Source organism: Mesoplodon bidens (assembly GCF_964165515.1).
Source record: "Mesoplodon bidens genome assembly, chromosome: 1".
In the NCBI taxonomy this organism is placed as follows: domain Eukaryota; kingdom Metazoa; phylum Chordata; class Mammalia; order Artiodactyla; family Ziphiidae; genus Mesoplodon; species Mesoplodon bidens.
The window spans coordinates 93025555-93038800 of NC_138176.1; the positions used below are offsets into that span (position 1 = coordinate 93025555).

Sequence of the window (13246 nt, forward strand, 5' to 3'; positions counted from 1 at the left end):
TGGACTACTACATAAACTGGTTTCCCTACCTCAAATCTCACCCTCTCTAATCAATGTTATAAAATACTATTTAGCTTCATTGAATCACTTGACAATAACACTCCTTTGCTCAGGTCTCTTTATTAATTCCCCATTATCTACAGAACAAAGCGACCTCTAATCTGATCCTGATCAGTCTTTCTAGCCCTACCTATCTCCCCTACCCCATTGGCCACATGTGCCCTACTGACCAGCATAACTGAAGTATATTGCCTGTTTCCCTACCAGACCCTGTGTTTCTCACCATCTTGCCTTTGATTATACTGTCTCCTTTATATGGAAGACCACACCCCATCTTTCATTTCCCCTAAAAGACTCAACCATTTCATGAAGCTTTCTCTGATTCCTCTAGCCAAAAATAACATTTCCCTTCTCTAAACGTATTACATCATTTTATATCAGTTTATATCAGTTATAATCTGCTTTGTAGTTCACCAAATTCTTGACATCTTTCAGTCGAAAGCCTGAGATTTTATGGTTGAGATTTTGCTCTATCTGAGCAGGTCACTTACATAATGAGTGTGCTTAGCCTACTGCCCAGGATCTACATCCCAGCATGTTTGCTCTATATTTATCAGTAGAAAGTAGCTTTCTGTGATGGGTCTTAAGGTATTTAAAATTTCCTAATACATTTTATTGCTTTTTTAGGGAGCAGTTATATGTCATTGTTGAGTTTTATGGTTTGGGGAATTTGGAGAGTTTGCTAGACATTCTCATGAGTGTTTAAGAGACTTTGTGTTCATGTCTTATCTCATCAACTACTATACAAAGTACTTCTTAATATTAAATATTTTTCATTTTAGTGAATGTAAACTTTAAACTGAATCTCTCTGTTATCATGTTACAGATGGCTTCCTTAGCAGTATCCAGCTGGCCTAAGCCCATGCCACTGATTCCATGTCTGTCTTGGTCCACAGCATCTGGGGTCTTCACTACGGTAATTTAATTGCAATTAATGTTTAGATAATTATATACAATTAACGGTAATTGCTTGCAGGGTTCCACAATCACCCCCAGGCTTGCTGATTCACTGGAAGGAATCACAGGACTCAGTATATAGCCGTACTCACAATTAAAACTTATTGCAGCAAAAGGATACACTACAAAATCAATCAAGGGAAAAGGCACACAGGGCAAAGTCCAGAGGAAACCAGGCATAAACTTCCAGTAGAGTCTCTCAGGTTGTGTTTAATTCCCTCAGCAATGAGTTATGACAATATGTGCAAAGTGTTGTCCATCAGTGAAGCTCATTTGAGCCTAGGAGTCCAGGGTTTATATCAGTCGCTTTATATCAGTCGCTTAGGCACCCTCTGCCTAGCATGTACTAAATTCCAGAAGGAAATCAGGTGTTCAGTAGAAACTACATTGTTTGTATAAGCAGTTTAGGCACAGTGACTCACTTTATCATTTTGGAAGTTTTATATCAGGGTAAAGAACTGTTTACTAGTCAAGTTACCAGACTCTAGTCAAGGGCCAACCTCACAAGCAGGCTTGTTTAAAGATAGGAAATCTCAAGTCTGTTTTGTTAAGTTTTTTCTGCACAGTAATAATAATAAAAACTATTGGACAACATGCTTTATACGTGTGATTTGATCTTAATTTAGTTTGTTATTGCAGGGCGTGCTAAGTAAATCGATTAACTGGAGGGAGCTAGAAAAGCAGTATTATACACAGACAGTTTATGAAGAAGAAATTATTCACATGCTTGAATATTGTGGAGTAAGTATTTTTAACTTCTGCAGAACATTGTGGGGGAAATGTTGATCATGTTTAATGATTCAGATTTTTAAAAAGAATTGCAGTTTTGTTTTGTTTTTTTAACATATATAACTTTTTTGTGTGTGACCGCTCCACGTGACTTGTGAGATTTTAGTTCCCCAGCCAGGGATTGAACCCAGCCCTCAGCAATGAGAGCGCGGAGTCCTAACCACTGGACTGCCAGGGAATTCCCTGAATTGCAGATTTTTAAAAAACAGTACTATTTTTTACTTAATAAAATTCTTCATTTTAAAATAAAATATAGAAAATCATGCAAAGCAAGTGCATAGCTTATTACATTTATTAAATAGCTAACACATTTGAATAGAACTTGACCACCCAGCTCAGAACTTAGCACCCAACCCACAAACCACTTTCACGTGTCCTAATCAGAAGACCTTTCTCCCCCTACTATTTAGTTATCATTATCCTGATTTTTACAGTGATGACTTCCTTCTGTCAAATATGCATCCCTGGACACTTCAGTTCTTTTATTTTATGGGTCTTTTAAGTGTCTTTTATCTATAAGTTCCCTTTCATACTTTTCTTTTCCTTATAATTTACCTATTGAAGAATTTGGGCTATTTATCTGTAGAGTTTCTCACAGTCTAGATTTTTGTTTGCATTCTCATGGTACACTTTAGCATATTCCTCCGTGCTCTCTATTGCCTGCAAATTGGCAACTAGGTCTAGAGGCTTGATTAAACTCAGTTTATCATTCTTTGGTAGGAGTATAGGAAGCAGATAATGTGTGGCTGCTCTTTTTTGTGGTGTAAGCAGCCGTTGATGCTTAATGTCTGTGTCTATTATATTGAGTGTTGCAAAATGCTGATACTCTAATTCTAACCTCTTTTTTCATTTATTAATTGGAATACTTTGATTTAAAAAAAAGCCACTTCCCTTATCAATTATTTGGTTACCTCATAGTTCATTTCATATACCTTAATTTACCAATTATCAGGGAAATTAGTTGGTTCTCTATTATTCTCCTAAGGTGACCAATTCTTTTCAGAAATGTTTTTTTCTTTTCATGAATTTAAAAATTTTGCACATTCAGTTTAAAGGTTACTGAGAACCTCAAGAAACCTCAGGGAAAAAAAGGAATCTTTCTACTATCAACGAGGACTTTTTATTTGTAATTACATCAAAATAAAACTCACTCTTTTAGGGGACTTCTCTGGCAGTCCAGCGGTTAGGACTCTGCACGCCTACTGCAGGGGCACGGGTTTGACCCCTGGTCGGGAAGAAGATCCAGCGTGCTGCGCAGCTTGGTCGGGGAAGGGGGAGAGGGAGGCGGCAGGGTGGGGGGAGGGGGTGGGGGTGGGGGAGGGGTGGGGGAAGGGGAAGGCGGGGGAGGGGGGAAGGGAGGCAGGGGGAGGGGGGCTCACTCTTGTAAAATAGGTCTATTTTGCGGAGTCTCAAAGGGCAGTTACTACTTGCCTAAGAACTTTATTACAAAATAACTCTCCCTGTTAGCTAGTTCCTGTGTCCCACTATACATATAATCAGAAAGATACTTATATTTGAGAGCTTATGAGAAAACCTAACATGCATTTTTTAAGGGAGGTTCATAAATTTTGGCTGTCTGAAATGACAGTGTATTCTTCTCCAGACCTTTTTCTCTGAGACTCTTGGTGATTGTATACAAGAGTCCTTTTGTCTTAGTTAGAACTATTTCACAGTTATGAATATTCAAGAAATATCAAGCCAGCTTCCTTTTTTTATTTTAAAAACTGTGTATTCCCAATCAAAAGAAATTAAATTTGTTGATGTACTGCTCTGAATAATTCTAGGATGCTTTGATCTTCCATTTCCCGATGTTACTAAACTTCCTTTCCTTCCTTTTTATATTTCTGTGAGCTGGATAGCTTTAGTGATTTGTTCTGCTAACCAGGTTGTTGTGGTTTGTTTGTTTTCCCTTGCCTTCAATCCATTTTTCGTTCTTTTATTTATTTATTTATTTATTTTAGATGTTGGGGGTAGGAGTTTATTAATTAATTAATTAATTTTTGCTGTGTTGGGTCTTCGTTTCTGTGCGAGGGCTATCTCTAGTTGTGGCAAGCGGGGGCCACTCTTCATCACGGTGCGTGGGCCTCTCACTGTCGTGGACTCTCTTGTTGCAGAGCACAGGCTCCAGATGCGCAGGCTCAGTAGTTGTGGCTCACGGGCCTAGCCGCTCCACGGCATGTGGAATCCTCCCAGACCACGGCTCGAACCTGCATCCCCTGCATTGGCAGGCAGATTCTCAACCACTGCGCCACCAGGGAAGCCCCGTTCTTTTATTTTTTAAATAGGTTGTATGGTCATATAGTTCAAGCATCAAAAAGCATAAAAAGAAATATAGTAAAACGATTCCTACCCTTGTTCCCAGTTTGCCTAGGTCCTATCTCTGTCAACAAATAACCCACTATATTATTTAGTATTTCAAGGACTTTTTCAAACCGAAAGAAATCTCAACTTTTCTCTCTTCCCTTTTCTTATGGACAATACACAAATGTTTCCTTTTTCTTTTTCACTGCTGCATAACAGCCTATTATATGGACGGATGTACCATGATTTATTAACCAGTATCCTGTTGATGGGCATTTATGTTGCTTCTCATCCTTCACTATTAACAAACAGTTCTGCAATGAGTAACATTGTACATACATCAGTTCACAAGTGCAAATTCCTAGAAATGTTGTTGCTGAGTAGAAGGGTATAAGCAGTTGTAATCTTAGATTTTGTCTAATTATAGTTGTGTGAGTTTACACTACCAGCAGGAACATGTGTGTCTGTTTCCCCATAAGTTCACAAATTCAGTGTGTTATCAGACTTACATGGTTTTTTGGCCAACCAGACAGGGAAATTTGGTATAGTTTTTATTTAATTTACTTAAGTAGGGACTTCCCTGGTGGTGCCGTCCAGTAGTTAGGACTCCACGCTTCTACTGCAGGGGGCATGGGTTCAATCCCTGGTCACGGAACTAAGATCCTGCATCCCTCAGCAAAAAAAAAATTTACTTAAGGATAAGTGAAATTGAACGTGTTTATAAGTTTTTTTTTTTTTGGCTGCATTGGGTCTTCGTTGCTGCATGCGGGCTTTCTCTAGTTGTGGCGAGTGGAGGCTACTCTTTGCTGTGGTGCACGGGCTTCTCATTGCAGTGGCTTCTCTTTTGGGGAGCTTGGGCTCTAGGTACATGGGCTTCAGTAGTTGTAACACACGGGCTCAGTAGTTGTGGCTCTCCGGCTCTAGAGCACAGTCTCAATAGTTGTAGCGCACGGGCTTAGTTGCTCTGTGGCATGTGGAGTCTTCCCGGACCAGGGCTCAAAACCGTGTCCCCTGCATTGGCAGGTGGATTCTTAACCACCGCACCACCAGGGACGTCCAGCCTTGATAATTTTTAATGTTTCTTAGTTCAGCCTGAGAAAGGGATTTGGGGTGGCTGGTGTATTACTGCCAGGATGCACTCATAAGAATTTTAGAAGTTCTGAGGTTAAAGCAAATCATGGATTTCAAAACTTTGGCAATAAAAATCATGACACAGGTGGGAATTCCCTGGAGGTCCAGTGGTTAGGACTCCATGCTTCCACTGCTGGGGACCCAGGTTCAATCCCTGGTCAGGGAATTGAGATCCTGCAAGCCAAAACAAAACAAAACACATGTCACAGGCTAAATGATACTCTTTACTATTTAGTAAGAAACATTCAGCAATAAAGTATCATTTATCTTCATTCTCAGTTAAATTTTGACATCTCTTTTCTCTTTTTGTTTTTATTATGGTAAAATATACACAATATAAAATTTACCATTTTAACCATTTTTAAGTGTACAGTTCAGTAGTATTAAGTACATTTACATTGTTGTGCAACCATCACCACCATCCATCTCCAGAATTTTTTCATCTTCCTAAACTGAAACTCTGTACCCATTAAACAAAACTCTATTCACCCCTCTTCCCACCCCCTGGCAGCTACCATTCTACTTTCTGTCTGTATGAATTTGAGAACTCTAGGTACCTCATAAAATTGGAATCATACAATATTGTCCTTTTGTGTCTGGCTTATTCATTTTGCATAATGTCTTCAAAGTTCATCCATGTTGTAGCATGTGTCAGAATTTCATTCCCTTTTAAGATTGAATAATAATCTATTGTATGTATATACTACATTTTGTTTATCCATTTATTCATTGATGGACATTTGTGTTTTCTCTGTTTTAACAAGGTTGTTAAATAAAATCCTATTTTATATTAAATGACATTTTCTTTTCTTTCATATAATCAGACAGATTCTTTCAAAATGGGACAAGAGTTCCTGAAACACTTCCCTAGCAGTGCAGACAAGCTAACTAACCTTAACCTGGTTTCTAGAACTTTAAATTTAGATATGGCGGACAAAGTTGTGTCCCAAAAAGCTGCTGAGTGCCATAAATCTAGTAAAACATCTATCAGTGCCACATCAGAAGGACTCTTGTTGCAAGATACCTCTAGGATGGGGTGCTTCAATCAAACACTTTCAACCAACAAAAGTAGTTATACGCGTTGTAATCCTCAGTCACACCACCTACTCAGTAAAGAACGAAGAAGAAACACTCTTCAGAAAGAATCTTTAATATTTATGAAAGGAGTTATGGATGAATGTACTCATGTAGCAAATTTCTCAGGTATTAATTTTTATGTGAAATTGAGAATATTTGCTGATGATATGTGATAATCATGCTGATGATATGTAAAATATGTGAAATATTTTTAAGGATGCTTTACAAGATAATTTAATATTTTCAAGAATATATTTATTGTTGGCTCCACAATGTGTTTTCTAAGATAAGTTGGTTATGTAAATGTATCATATTTAAATTTTATCCATGAAAATCTAAGACCATTTTATTAGTTCTTTAAAAACATTGGGTTTTGTGTCTTCTTTAGAATATTCATCTCAATTTTGTATTAGAGATGAATATTATAATGTTATGGTATAGTATAGTTGATTTTTTAACTTAATAAGCAAAAGTTTTAGTTCAGCAAATGTTTTACTTACTGCATTGTATGGTGTATTTTATTTTCCAATATGATTACTAGTATTTATATAAAATTCTTAGAGCTTCTTAAAAGTATATATGTTGCATCTTAAAAAAATCCTGTACCTAGTTCCAGTTGACCCAAGCCTCATCATAGTGGTTCAAGCCAAAGAAGATGCCTATATTCCACGAACAGGAGTTCGAAGTCTACAAGAAATTTGGCCTGGTTGTGAAATCCGATATCTAGAAGGGGGTCATATTAGTGCTTATCTTTTTAAACAAGGACTCTTCAGGTAAGATGATTGGTCTAACAGGTGTCCCTTTATTTGTTGTTTGTTTTGGGGACTTTTTTGGCTCAACAAATATAAAGATTGGGTATTTTTATTATACATTTTAGCCCTCTTATTTCCTTCCTGCCTCTCTCAATTCTCCCATTGTGATACTCTTTCCTATCTTGTCTTCTTATTTTCTTTTCCTTCTAGAGAAATAGGAAATAGCATATGATAGGCATGCTTTGTTGTGTGGTTTTACCCTCTTCAAATATTAATAGCCAGGTGTTTTAGGGTGTAAGGAGGAACATTAGGGTTTGCAAAACTCACTTTGGCTCATCATGAATTTTTCACTCCACTCTAATGTTCTTCTCTCAGAATGACCTGAGTATCTGTGGAATAATCTAGCAATGTTTTTCAGTAGCAGGTGAATATTGAACCCTAAAAGAGAAGTGAAATACTGGTTTTATTGTTAATAACCTTATATGACTCTGGTATTTGCTAAAATTTATAAAGTCTTTTTGCTATTATTCTAGTTTTTTGATAATGCTGTTTTATTTCTACTTCTATTCAGATTTGATTGTAACAGGTATCATTGGAATATTTATCATTAATGGTTAAATTAGTTCACATAAAGTGCTTAGACTAGTGCCCTGTGCAGTGTTCCAAAACTGCCAGCTGGATAGTGGTATAATAGAAGACTGCGTGTGCTGTATGTTTGACATGTTTTAGTTCTTTTTAACCTAAGAAATAATTCTTTGTATGTTGTTGCTTATGTAGTTCAGTTTATAGATATCACCTTTTTGAGGTACAGTCTAATTCTCCAAGTCTGTAATGTCCTCAGGAATATAGTAACCCTTTCTTTTTATAGTATGATCTTTAAAAAAAATACTCATGTATCAAGCATTTGAGTCCCTGTTAGTTGGTGAGTTAGCAGACTACTTATCCAGTACTCAAGTGACCCTCTGGCACAGCAAAACTAAGACAAAAACAAACGAAAATTGTGAGTACTTAGTGTTGCTAGGGTTGCTCAAGAGTCTAAAGTTCTGTTACACATGTGAATGCAGGGAACGCACATGCTTGTTTTAGTAAATCGTTGTCAAATTTCTTTTACTATTTTATGTATCTACGTGGGAGTGTGGCTGAGAGGCATTAGGAAGAATAGAAGTCAGCAGTAAAAACTCATAAGTGCTAATCTGAAGGCTTCATTTGAAAAAGAGATAAATGTTAGCTAGCAACATGTGCCAGGTACTAGAGCAATTGTTTCATATGTTATTTTTAATATCACCTTTACACAGAAACACAGGAAATTAAAAAGATTAAATAACATGCTCTGGTAGAATAACTGCTAAGCCATTTAGCCTCTCCTACTCCCCACTAGTCACTTCAAAACTAATGAAGTTTAGGGCTTCCCTAGTGCCGCAGTGGTTGAGAGTCTGCCTGCCAATGCAGGGGACGTGGGTTCGTGCCCCGGTCCTGGAAGATCCCACATGCTGTGGAGCGGCTGGGCCCGTGAGCCATGGCTGCTGAGCCTGCGCGTCCGGAGCCTGTGTTCCGCAACAGGAGAGGCCACAACAGTGAGAGGTCCACGTACCGGAAAAAAAAAAAAAAGTTTAGATGACATTGGAGTAGTAGAATTTTACAAATTCAGGCTATTCATTCCCCAGATTTAAAAATAAAACAAGCCAATCCTTTATATGCTCTAATAATTTGGGTTAAGTTATTTAGAACTGATTGATAATACAAATGAATAAGACACTATTCAAATAATTTAAAATACATACGTATATCTTTACTTACCCTCCTCATACCATGTACACAAGGCCATATTGTATGTAACCTTAGACCTCATTTTATAGATTTTTGAGCCAAATACACACAAACATTATACAAAGCTTTGTCTTTCCAACAAATTGGAAATCACAGTCTGTAGCAGGTGCCAATTTTAAAGTTAATCTTAATATCTTTTTTTTTTTTTTCCGGTATGCGGGCCTCTAACTGTTGCGGCCTCTCCTGTTGCGGAGCACAGGCTCCGGACGCGCAGGCTCAGCGGCCATGGCTCAGGGGCCCAGCCGCTCCGCGGCATGTGGGATCCTCCCTGGCCGGGGCACGAACCCGTGTCCCCTGCATCGGCAGGCAGACTCTCAACCACTGCACCACCAGGGAAGACCAATCTTAATATCTTTTTAAGGATGTGGGGAAATGCTTAGTCAAACAAGTATAACACAGGATTAATATGATCTCAGTTATCATTTAAACTGGGTGAAAATACAGACATAAGCATTAAAAAAAAAAGCTTGTAGGAAAAGATTAAATGTAGATATCTTAGAGTGATGGGATTATGACTTTTTTCCCTTTTTCTGAATTTTCTGCAATGAAAATGTATTTGACAATAGGAAAAAAAATAAGCCTTAAAAATAATATCTTATGAACCTGGGCCAGATCAGTTTGACTCTTCCTTTCCAATTAAAATACTACAATACCTAGTGGTGTTAATGTAGGAAACTAAGGCTTTTAAGTTCAGTTGCTATTTCATAATCTATGCAGTAGATTGAATAATATTACATTTAAAAAGTTCTATAGCCAGTTAATTTTCAACAAGTAACAGAATAAAAAGAAACCAGTTCCTTTTCATTTTATCATTTCATATTTTATTCATAAATGTATACATATATAAATTTAAAGGCACAAAAAAGTGCTTCATAGGAAAAGATGGCATTTATGAACCATCGGCTGGAAGTACATTTGAAGTTTTCCAGTACTGGTGAAGTTACATGGATCCAAACACTCAGCCTCACATACCTGCCTCTTCCACAGCTATTGATATTTGGAGAGGAGGTCAGCTTGCAAGACACAGGTTACTTGGAAATAACTTATAGTAAAAACACTGTCTGTCCCCCTTTTTTGCTAATTACTTGTAGTTTTTCTTTCATATTTAATTTTAGGCGCGCCATCTATGATGCATTTGAACGCTTCCTCCGTAAATACGCTAACTAATGGGATCACATATGTAACCAGTGCAGCCATCACGTTTCTTACGGAAGGAGTTTGATCCTTTGATGATGTGAAGAACAAGCAGATAGCACTATATATCTAACTGCTGTCAATTTAGTCTGGAATTCAGTGTTACAGATCAGTCAACTATAATCTTTAAATACATTTGAATAATTGTAAACCAATATTTGGATGAAATAATGCTGAACTGTTTTGTACTATTTGTGGGAATCCCATAAAATCAATATCTAGTCTGTTGTTACTATTTATGTAAACTTTAAATTTTTAATTATGAATAATTTATTAATTTAAAACAAATGTATTCATAGAAACCCTATTGGTTTTTAAAGAAATGCTAAATCAAACTTAGTTTGTAATATGTCACCCTGTATTGTATATATGCCCTTACATGACATTTCTATTATTGACTTGATTCGAGAAACATGTTTATTTCTTTTATGGATCCACAGTGAATTTATAATCTTATTTTCAACTTTAATTTTCTGCCATGGATACTTATCATGTGTAAAATCAGTTTTAACTTTTAATACTAAAAAATCCTTTTTGCTTCTACTTAAGTACTTTTAATAATTAAATTGAATGTGAGAATGCAGATAAGATGCATAAGACTTGGCTAAACTTTAAAACTTTGCCAAATATTAGGTTAGAAAAAAATGCCAAACATTTTTCCCCTACTTGAAAAGATTCAATTCATGAACACTGAAATAATGAAAGACCTATTGCATTAATTAATAACTGTTTCTTAACATTTTCTTGTATACAAACTCTGAATTTGCTAAACATCTAACTTTAGGCCAAGTACTTAACAACTTTGGTTTTTTAATTTCAGAAATTAATGGCCACATATAAAATTGATCTGTCTGTATAAACTTTATTTTACGGAAAAGGTATAATAACTAGTAACTTTTTAAAATGGAATATTATATGGCTACACTTGGTGCTTTCTTTTTATTTTATTTTACTTTTAAACTTTTTTGGCTGCACTGCACGGCCTGTGGGATATTAGTTCCCCGACCAGGGATTGAACCTGGGCCCTCAGCAAGAGTGCAGAGACCTAACCACTGGACCGCCAGGGAATTCCTGGTGCTTTCTTTTTATGTTAAACTTCTCAAGCCAAGAACTAAAATGTTTTTAAAAGTAGAAAATATTTGGGATTTAGAAAAAATATATTTGAGTTTTATTTTTTTGAAATATGTGGTGTGGTGCCTGTGGGTTATTTTAAAATATGTATTCCTAGTCTAGTAAGGATATTTGAATTATAAGATGCCTTTGTAGCTTTTTAAAGGAGATTTTATTTGTCCCTCTAATGCCTCCATCACCTTAATTTTTAAAAACTATTTTTAAATGATTAATGTGAAGTCACTGATGGCATACAGTGTTGTAAATTCTGTAAAAACTACTTTGACATAACAAACAAACATGGTTACAGCCATTTGAGCTATAGCAATTTTACATGTTCAGATTAGAACCTTTACTTTTCACTGAAAGTATGAAATCTACTAAAGTTCTCCAACAAAATACCCTTTAAAGATAAAGTAAACCTTGTTGTTAACTGAATTACAAGTATTTTCTTATGTATTTAATGAGGTGATTGCTTTCTGAGCAATGGCTTTAGTGAAACCAGTACTTTATTTTTCACATAAATATTTCCTACTAAGCAATAATGTACTATGGTATGTAACTTTCTATTGGTAAAAGAATGAAATTTCATTTCAGCTTAATTACTCTTAGGCATAACTAATTTCTCCCAAATAAATGTGAAAGAGGTGTTTTTAAAATTTCTTCTCTTATCCAGATGTTCTAAGAATATATCCACACAACTACCTAAAGGAGTGCTGTCTGCCATTTTGAAGATTGGGTACATAAATTGCTAGAAATTCATTTAGCCCAGAGTTGCAAACTGGCAATCAGTACAGGACAGCTTGTCCCACAGTTGTTTTATTCAGTGTGCATAATATCTCCAAAATTTTTGAATTCGAAAAGTCTTTAGACTGGGTATGCATTCCCCAGTTTGCCATAATCCACCAGACTCCGAGCTCTTGTATTAGACTACTTCACTACTTTGTGTTTCCCACTTAGCCCTGAAGACGTCTGAGCCTGACACCCCGACTTAGATCTGTGGTTAAAAAACGTTTCTGAATTTCATGATTTGATAATGTTGTAAGTACTATTAAATCATTTTAGCATATGCATTTTAGATTGTTTCTTATGAATGTAAATTTTAAGGTGGTGCTTTCTTTTATAAAGATTATTGAATTATTGACTCTATAACTGAAATTTTTAAAATCATTTCCAAATATTTTTTACTTCACAATAAAAGTCTTAAAAATTAATCACTTGTTATGTTCAAGAGGTATTATTCTAAACGCAGAAAACCCGTGTAACATTTGATTAATATAGCCAAACTTGAACTAAATGTTTGTTCCTTCTTAGTAATATTATGACCCAAACAACATAAGACAAATATAAGCAAAGGAGTCTCTAGCAAAACAGTATTCAGTATCTACAACAAGAGCCAAATTTCCCCCCAAAATATGTGTGATGTCAGGGAAACCAGCATTCTGACGGATTAATCTAAATGTTGTGTAACTCACTACTAGATATTAGATATTATTACATTTATTAGATATTAGATATTATTACATTATTATGTAATATTACACATTATTACATTTACACTAGTAAATGTACTGCAAACAATGAAAATCTAGAGATAAGAATATAGGACTGGGAATGGGGGTCCTGAGCAGAGGCTGCTGTAGAAACTCGGTTTGGAAATAAAAGAAAGATTACGGCAGATTAGACAAAGGGAAAAGAGGTACATTTGGACCATTTTGCAGGAGCAGAGTAACCTAATTCTAGGAATACTGTTATAGGCAGAATCCTAAGAAACCAATGACTGTGTGAAGGACTTTGAAAACAGTTTTAACTAGAAAATGTTGGACCAAAAACCCAAGGATTTTCCTCAGGACTGAAAGAGCTAATAGGCAGATTCACCAGATTGTGTTAATTAAGAAAAACTGTATAAACAACTGTAAAAAGTTTAATTTGTGTATAAACTAGCTGGGATAAAAGTTTTCCTATATACAGTACCTGGATAAAGTACCTACCTAAAGTACGTACCACTTTACTGCTCTAAGTGTGGTCAGTAGATTTGCAGCATCCTC

At 36.0% G+C, this 13246-nt stretch overlaps 1 protein-coding gene across 1 annotated transcript in view; it reads left to right on the plus strand.

The window, feature by feature from the left end:
• The window catches only part of ABHD18 (abhydrolase domain containing 18), a 42497-nt gene extending 30152 nt beyond the window's left edge, over positions 1-12345 (plus strand). The window contains exons 9-13 of the mRNA XM_081237242.1: positions 887-976; positions 1657-1758; positions 6063-6441; positions 6926-7088; positions 10010-12345. Coding sequence (XP_081093368.1) covers positions 887-976; positions 1657-1758; positions 6063-6441; positions 6926-7088; positions 10010-10061 — 786 coding nt within the window. The 3' untranslated portion in view covers positions 10062-12345. The remainder of the gene's footprint in view (positions 1-886; positions 977-1656; positions 1759-6062; positions 6442-6925; positions 7089-10009) is intronic.
• The last annotated feature ends 901 nt before the right edge of the window (positions 12346-13246 follow it).